The sequence below is a fragment of the Condylura cristata genome, unplaced genomic scaffold (genome assembly GCF_000260355.1).
Source record: "Condylura cristata isolate star-nosed mole 26May11 unplaced genomic scaffold, ConCri1.0 scaffold00003, whole genome shotgun sequence".
Classification (NCBI taxonomy): Eukaryota; Metazoa; Chordata; class Mammalia; order Eulipotyphla; family Talpidae; genus Condylura; species Condylura cristata.
In genome coordinates this window covers 33731527-33740560 of record NW_004567104.1, presented here as the reverse complement: position 1 = coordinate 33740560, position 9034 = coordinate 33731527, and the positions used below count along the sequence as shown (strand labels likewise).

Here is a 9034-nt window from a genome sequence, read left to right as displayed (position 1 = left end):
TTTTTTTTTTTGGCTAAATGAGAGATGTGATTTAAACGAAATATGAATGGTTTTCTTCAGTGGTTTGTAAAACTAGCTCTACTGACAGTATCCAAAGGAACAATCTGATAACTGTTTAAGCAAAATCTGGGAATGGAGTTGTTAGCTCCCATATCTTTATTTTCCTCTTTCACATAAAATAAAAACTACCTCTAACTGAAGGTATCTGCACTGAAGGCATGATTATGAAGTAAATAGCTCATATTTAAGTACTGAGAACAAATTTATTCTGATTCTGATTATAGATCAGAATTTTCCCCTTTCTGTGATCACCATAGACTTGTGGACCCACTCCACATCCCAAATCAGTGCATAACCTCCTCAGACTTAGGAGTTTGTCCTTAAAAAGAGGTATGAGGACCCTCCCTGGTGGCGCAGCGAGTTAAAGCACAGCACTAAGAAGCTAAAGCCACTTCAACATGAGTTCAATTCCTACCTGCCCCGGAGGTGACACACATGGTCCAGAAGACCTCTCCTGACCCGCCCGCTGCTCCCCTCAGCAGTGTACTTCGTCGATCTGCCTGTTCTGCTCCCCACTCTGTCTCCTCTCACTGTCCCTTCACCATTGGCCTGTACCCCAGTTCTGTATGCATAAATAAATTAATATAAAAAATAAAAAAAGAGGTCCAAGCCTAATATGCAGTCAAACTGTGGTGTTCAAACACAGCCAAAGACAGTAACCATACTTTAGGGAGCTTCGACATGCTGCAGAAAGTATCCTGAGATTGCTGGCCCTGCATTTCATTCATCCTTCAGGGACCTATGCTGAGTATCTATAGCGATTAAGCTAGACTTGCGCCTGACTGTACATGCCAGTTTATGTGAAAGTCTACTACCACTCAGACTTCAAGAGGATATTAATGGAGCACATAAAATAGTAGTACAGAAATTATTGGTTTTTTGTAAGAAGCTATAATTTTTTACAGAGAAATTAAAATTTTGTGCTGAGAAATGTAAAGGTTCTAACAAGTTGAATATGAAATGTGAATTTGCTTTTTTCCATTCAGCCTTCCTAGTCTCCGCCCAATGTTGGATGTTAATTATTTGCCACTGACAGACATGAGGATAGCACGGACATTTTGCTTTACCAACGAAGGACAGGCATTATACCTCGTCTCTCCTACTGAAATTCAGCGGTTAACATATAGCCAAGAGATGTGTGACAATCTACAGGTAAGTCAGGCACATTTAGAAATAACCACTGGACAGGGCTGTGAAGAGAGAGAATGAGCAAGATGTCTAAAAGCTAAAATATGACTGGACCAGACCATAAATATGACTTCCCTAGACTATGTTTTGAAACGGCCATCATTGTGACCTTTACAAGACCCTCTGGCAATGGTTCTAGGTAAAAGCTGTTGTTATTACTTGACAGGAAAGAAAATAGGAGATAAGAGTTATGAAGATCATTCATTTTAATGATTAGTTTTTGTTGTTTGTTATTGTTTTATTTAATTTTTTTTTTTTTGGCCTGCGGAGAATTCTCTGAAAGATTATAAATTCTCCCTCCAAGGAGAGGGATATGTTATGTACACACAAAAAACTCAGGGAGTTCATGTACTTTTGTAAAGAAATATTAATTTTGGTTAAGAGCCATACAAAATAAATACATATCCTATGGTTAAAATTGGGCATTTGTCTATGATCACAGCAGTAAGCAGAATTTAGGAGCTGAATAAATATAAAGGCATATCTAACCTTAGTTAAGTAAAAATGATAACATTTTAAATACTTAATGTTCCACCACTCAGTATACAAATAAGAAATTAAAATACAAATTAAAACCAATGTATTATGGTAATAGAGGTTAAGAGAGAACCGAGCTATTACAGTTGTTATTTTGCCCACTTGTATGACTTTGCTATCTGTATGTTCTCACATAGTTGTGAGAATTAAGAACGCATGTGAAGTACTAGGCAGAGTTAAGTACATAGTTCTTAAAATAAATAATAAATGCTATTATTATTACTTGACAAACACATATTGAGCTTCACTATTGTGCTAGTAATTGTCTAAGCTCTAGGAATACAGTTATAAACAAGAAAGTCCCTCCCTGCTATAGTGAAAGGGGTAAATAAAAAGAAAACACAATACTCTGTGGAGAATGCTGGTCTACAAGGTTGTACCAGGCTGAGGAGACTGTTAGAAGGTGGACGGAGCAGGAGGAAGGAAGGGCTGGGAAGAGTGAGCAGAAGTTAGCCGGGTGACCGGATGTATGGGTAACAATATTCTCAACAGAAGTAGTGGCGGGGTCCTGGAAATTGCCATCAAAGTACAAAGTTAGGAACTGCAAAGAATGGAGGATGATGCTGGAGAATCAATAAAGAACATATCTTGGAGCAATTTATATCTTCCTTAAGGAAACTGGCATTTACTTAGAGGACAGTGGTTAGCAAATTTGTTTACTAAAACAAATCATCTGGTCGTAGTATGTTGACTGGTTTTGAGGAATTAAGATTGCAGGTAAGAAGAACAACCAGGTATTTTTAAATAATTAAGACCAAAAATAACAGTGGCTTAAATTAAAGCAGTCAACAGTGAGGATGGAGAAAGTTAGTATAATAGATTGGTTATATCAGTTGGATTAGAGAGTTATTTAATGTAGGAGTGAGGGGAAGGAAGAAATTAATAATTAATCCTAGGTTTCTCAGGGAACTAAGTAATAGGCAGTGCCATTTCCAAAGAAAGAATTCAGGGGGAAGAAAACAGATCTGGAGAGTAGAGGGGAAAGGAGAATCAAAGACAAAATCATGCTGCATGATCATAACAATGTTATTAGGAGATAGATCTCCTGGCTTTGCTTGATGTTCCAATGAACCACAAACTTTGTTCTGCTGTAGAAAAACCCTGAGAGCAAATTAAAATTCTCAATAACCAAAGCAACTCTATGTTGATTCTGATTTATTATTGTGTTTCTTACAAGATTTTTTCACTCCTTCTAAATTACATCAAATATTGAGAACATTGCATCTCACCATAAGATCTGCCTATTTTAACTCATTTAAATTATGTGAGCCACCCCTCCCTGGTGGCACAACAGGTTAAATCACAGCACTATGACACTCTCTGGAGCCACCAGCAGAAGTTCTATCGCTGACCAGGGAGCTGACCCACATGGCTCAGAGACCTTTTCTGTCTCATCCATTGCTCCCCTCAGCAGTGTATTTTAGTCCATCTGCCTGCTCTGCTCCCCACTCTGTCTCTGGTGAATCTTCTCACCCCCCACATCTCTGGCCTGTACCCAATTCTTGTATGCATAAATAATAAATCCTAAAAAAATTATCCTGAGTCATTTCACACATTTGTACTTGGTAAAAAATTGATTCAACCTTCCCACACATAACACCAATAGCCTCCTTTACATGGGGCAGTCTGTACTCAGCTGAGGAATAGGGAATAGACAAGGATAGCGAAGAGGCTACCACAATCGAAAAAGAATCAGAAGTCTAGATTGGAAATCAATGATCAGGTGGAAATTAACCCTGGGGTGAGTCTATTCACTTCCCAAGCTTTCTAATTACACAGGAGAGAAGAGAAGATAGAAAAATGAAAATTTTATATCAGTTACTGGAGAAGGGAAGGAAACACAGAAGAGAAAATGGCAGAAATAAGAATTGAGAACAAAGGAAAATCCTTATGGAAAGCACAGTATCATCTTTTAACTGTCTACTTTTAGTTACCCTAATGCTTTCTTCTTTGAATTTGGTACAGGACATGCTAGGAGATTTGTTTACTCCCATAGAGACACCAGAAGCTCAAAATAGGGGCTTTCTCAAGGGACTGTTTGGTGGAAGTGGACAAACATTTGACAGAGAAGAGCTCTGTAAGTAAATTCCTACTTTGGATCACAAACTAGAAACTGTCTCTCCCTAATTTAATGTAATATGAGATCTTAAGCTCAACGTCTCGATTAGTTACCAAACATAAAATTGATCACTTCATATTAGGGAAAAATTTAACACAACTGCTATATATTATTCATACAAATATGGAGTAAGCTAATTAGTGTATCATTTGCATATACACCACAGTTATAAATCAGCATGAAGATATTTGATTACTAAATCAGGGGAAATATTTTTTTATCAGCCTGCTTTAACTACTATGGAGAAATATTCTTTATTCAGACAGTGAAGTTTATTCATGCTACAGAATAAATTACTTCAAAAATCTACCCATGAGATTTTGATGACCAATAATCAAAAAGCTGTAGCAAGTACTAGGGAACACTTTCAGATAAAGAATACATTTTCCAGAATAGCTTACTGCCATTTGGTCTTGAAGATCAATAATCCTTTTCTCTTGAACTTTAACTATGCAAAATATCTGGATCCCTCCATACAATGGAAATATTTGACCATAAAAAGGAATGAAGCTCGTTACATGTTACAATATGGATAAACCTTGAAAATATCATGCCAAGTTTACCGAGTCCAAAAGGTCACACAATCTGATTCCAAGTACATGCAATGTCCAGAATATGCAAATCCATAGAGACAGAAAGTAGATTAGCAGTTACCAGGATGGGGGCCCTCAGGGGAAACTACCAGTAGGTCTAGGATTTCTTTTTGGGGTACAAATATGGTCAAAAATTAGATAAGTGCTGATAGTTTCACAGCTTGTGAATATGCTAAAACTATTGAATTGGGTCTTCTCTGGTGGCACAAGAGGTTAAGCGCAGCTCTATGAAGCAATCTGCAGCACAAGGTCAATCTCCAGCCAGGGAGCTGACCTCTCCTGTTTCTCCATTGCTCCCCCCAGCAGTGTATTTCAGTCAATCTTCCTATTCTGCACAAAACTCTGTCTCTGGTGACTCCTCTCACCCCCAGCACCTCTGGTCTGTACTCCACTTCTTGTGTGCGTAAATAAGTACACTTTAAAAGAAAAAAGCTATTGAACAGCTTAAAAGGTTGTATTCAATGGTAAGTGAATTATATATTAATAAGTCTCCTATATATTTAAAAATTAGATTTTATTCCTAATTATACACCCATGGCAATACTCACTAATTTCTACCAAGAACACTGTTCAATAAAAAGAAGTCTACTTCATTAAAATGAAATGAAATGAAATTGAGCTTTGGTCTTTTTTATGCAGTAACACAATTTCAACATGTGTAAATTAATGTCAGTCATGCATATGTCCCATTCTCTAGTTACAGAGAGAGATATTTAAAAATAGCAACAACTGAGACCTAGAAGGGTGATAGCAAGATGCATAGAAAAAGTTGAAGATTTGGGCAGACATTCGAACAATGAAGACTGTGATGGGAACAGACAAAAATAGGATTAATTATGAGGCCACATATATTGTAAGCATCCCAATTCAACATCAAGAGATGTAGTTATGCCGTGTTGTATGTAAACACACAGGCCTATGGTAAGAATCTCACAGCCTCTTTCTTCAGCATTTCTCTTGGATAATAGCTAACTCTTCAAAACATATACCTGTGACAGGATCTAATGTCTCCCTTAATGAGAATTATAACAGAAATGTTTAATGTAAGTACTTTGTTTTTCAGTGATAAACTTGAGTGTAATTATTCGAATTACTGACAAAATGTTTTAAATTGCCGTGGTTTCAACTCACAGTTGGCGAAGCTTCGGCAGGAAAAGCGTCCCGCAGCCTTGCACAGCACATTCCGGGACCTGGTGGCATAGAAGGGGTGAAAGGCGCTGCTGGCGGGGTCATGGGAGAGCTGACCAGGGCGCGGATTGCACTAGATGAGAGAGGCCAGAGGCTGGGAGAGCTGGAAGAGAAAACTGCAGGCATGATGACCAGCGCAGAAGCATTCTCCAAACACGCACATGAGGTAAAGTGCCCAAGTCGCGGCCTCCGCGGAAAGCAAAACATTATTAGAGATCAGGGCCCAGACAAGTAAGTTTACACTTACACTAAACATAATCCATTGTGAGAGCCACAGAAAACTGGATCTCATTTTAAGTGTTCTAATCTCCCAGTATTGGAGAGATAAAAGGTAGTAATTGGGTAAAAATTTCAGAGAAAAATATCCATTGTTCTGATACTTGGAGTTTATATTATACACCAGCTCCTAGAAAGGTGTTTATGTGGATTACATCGTCCCAAGAAGGTGTAAGGGGCAGTAGAGGCCGGGATCCACATATGCCCTGTCTTAATCAGTAAAAATTTTAAGAGCTTGATTTTAAAAATTATGTGTACTTTACTCACAAAAGAAAGTTTTGAGATTGAACTAGATATGCATGATTAGCTCAACATGAGTTTACTCGGACTAGCACTTTAAAGATATTTTAAAAACATGCTGACTTTTTTTTTCTTTGCAGTTAATGCTGAAATATAAGGATAAGAAATGGTACCAATTCTAAGCCTGTAAAGAAGCTGTGACTGCTTTATGAAAACATTATTCAGGGAAACCAAATTTATTCCCAGCATCACTTTTCAACTGTTAGAAGCCAGTTTCTTCTACAAAATGTTCCATTACAGTTCATCTGAAGATATCAAAAGGGAGATTTATCAGAGACACTGTATAACCCAAAGGCTGGGACCCTCGTTAAAATCCCATGATGTGGTGGAATTTGCTTCTTCCTGTGTGGAAGGGAGCTCTCATCTTGGCATGTCAATTGCTAAGGATTTATGTTTAGGAACTACGGGAGTCCTTCTGATTTGAAAAAATCCTGTAAAAACAAAAGCATTAATGCACATAATGAAAAAAAAAACCTTTGCATGATAAATTAACATCTTAAGAGGAAAAGAAAACAAGCATGTTGTGACAGAAGAGAAAAAGATTCATGGTAAACTATTTTTTATAAATTGGGCCACACCTGACAATTAAAAAAAAATTTGCATTAGAAGCTATCAGTGCATTTTAAATATATTTGTCATACCCAACTGAAAAAGAAAACTAAACAAAAGCCAGAGTTTGCTTCTCTTCTATAACTCATTCTATTAGGACTTTGTTAATTCTTATGGCAAGAGTCCAGTTAACATTTCTTTCTCTCCATAATATGTACATCATTTACAATTCTCCGTCATAATCAAGCATTGCCAGTAATTATTTCCATTGCAATTACTTCTATCCTTAAGACCTTTAAATCGGGTCTCTATTTTTAGCCACAAACCATGCAAGGTCAGTCATCTCTAACTGCTTATTCAGCCTGGCTTGTACTCTGCAGGGGAGTTGAGGATAGGTGAGGGACAACTAGCTATAGGAACCATGCAGTTAGCTTTGTGAACTGATTTCACACACTCTGGTTTCAGTTTCTCAAGTGATATTTTTAACGGTCCATTTGTATCCTTATCTGCCAGTTACACAGTATATTACTGTTCGAATCCAGTGGGGTCTTCAAGGCAAAGGTGCTCTTGCAGCCTGGCACTCACAGACCAGACTGGTCATTCTCTTCAATATGATTCAGTAAAACCTCAGTTCACATTTTGGGAAAGGAATTCTGAATTATTACATTTCTGATTACAAGGGCTTTCACTAGAAACTACTTTGGTTCAATACTTACAACTGAAAATCTTTATAAAACATGGTAGCATTTTTGCTATCTTAGCCACAGCCATCGTTAGACAACTGAAAAACACAGAGATGATACAAAATCACTAGTTTTATCATTCATTCATCTTAAATCACAGGGTTATAGATACCAAACACCCAGTCCTTCTTAAAAATTCCCTTTAAAATGGAGTACAGGATATCTTTGACATGATAGAAAGTATCATAACTGTTCTGCAGAGATCAGCCAGAGGCAAATAAAATAAAGACACTTGCTATCATTATTTAACATGATTCTGGAAGTCAAATCACAGGAATGAATACATATACAGATTCCACAACCCATCCTTCATATGTTGTTTTTTAGCATCTTTTAAAAATGAATGGTTATTGAATTCTGATTAATCATGATTTTACTGGATTTAAATGTTTCTTAAGAATTCACCATTTCCCTGAAGTCTACGTTATTTTAACAGCCAAAAATAGTATTTGCTTGTTTTTTGAAAGATAGTTTTTCTTAATTTTAGTGAACTTTATGAAGTGGCACTTCCTTTACAAGATTTTTGGTAATTTTGATAAGAGCAAAGATGTTGGCAAGCACCATAAAACATCTTCCAGGATAGCATTTTCAGTGTCCATGAAATGTCAATTCTTAAAAAAAATAATAAATAATAATAATAGTAATAATAATGAAAGCTTTAGGATCGCAGAAGATGACTTGGAAATATAAATATGACACATAAAATTATAAAGTATCCATAAGACTATTAAGGACATTTGACATGAGGATTTAAAAAATGCTAGTAGCCAAATTTCAGTGCCCAATTTGTACCATCAACAAAGACCCCATTTTTTGGAAAAAAAATTAACTATCTTTTTATATTTAAAAATAACTTAACACTAAAATATTCATTTACTTTATGAATTGATGGAATTCAATCCAGATGGCATTAAATCAACTTCAGAGGAAGTCCCTGCTAAGATTTTATTTCTTTGCTACATCAGGGTTTCTCAACAGTGGGACTATTAATAGAAACTTCTTTGTTGTGGGAGACTGTTCCTTTGCACTGTAGGATGTTTAGCAACTTCTCTGACCTCTGTCTGCTAAATGCTGGTAGCAACTCTTAAGTAATGACAATTATGTCTCCAGCCATTGCCAAAATTTCTTCAGGTCACTTTCTCCATGATTAATGACAAAATTAAGTGTGAATATGTAATATATGTCTTGTATAAACTGTACATCATAAGTACACAGTCTTAAGGAGATACACTATTATACCCAAACTTAACATGTGTGGTTCATATGCAATAAAATGCTATTTTCGAGAAAACTTATATGACTTGGTGGAAACAATTACAGAATATTTTAAAGGATAAAACACTACATTTCACAATGAAGTGTCTAAAACTCTGGCTTAAATAAATTTATCAACAGTTTATAGCTAGCATATTGATTGAAAGTAAAAAGGTGCTTCTGAAATGTTTGAAGAGGTTTTCTTAAGTAATTTAAATGTGTCTTTT

At 36.4% G+C, this 9034-nt stretch overlaps 1 protein-coding gene across 3 annotated transcripts in view; it reads left to right on the top strand.

Annotated features, from left to right (window-relative positions):
• The window catches only part of STXBP5L (syntaxin binding protein 5-like), a 150325-nt gene extending 143566 nt beyond the window's left edge, over positions 1-6759 (top strand). For all 3 annotated transcript variants that reach the window (XM_004675175.2, XM_012734655.1, XM_012734654.1), the window contains exons 25-28: positions 1047-1212; positions 3751-3862; positions 5631-5851; positions 6342-6759. In XM_004675175.2, coding sequence (XP_004675232.1) covers positions 1047-1212; positions 3751-3862; positions 5631-5851; positions 6342-6383 — 541 coding nt within the window. In that variant the 3' untranslated portion in view covers positions 6384-6759. The remainder of the gene's footprint in view (positions 1-1046; positions 1213-3750; positions 3863-5630; positions 5852-6341) is intronic.
• Positions 6760-9034: the final 2275 nt, after the last annotated feature.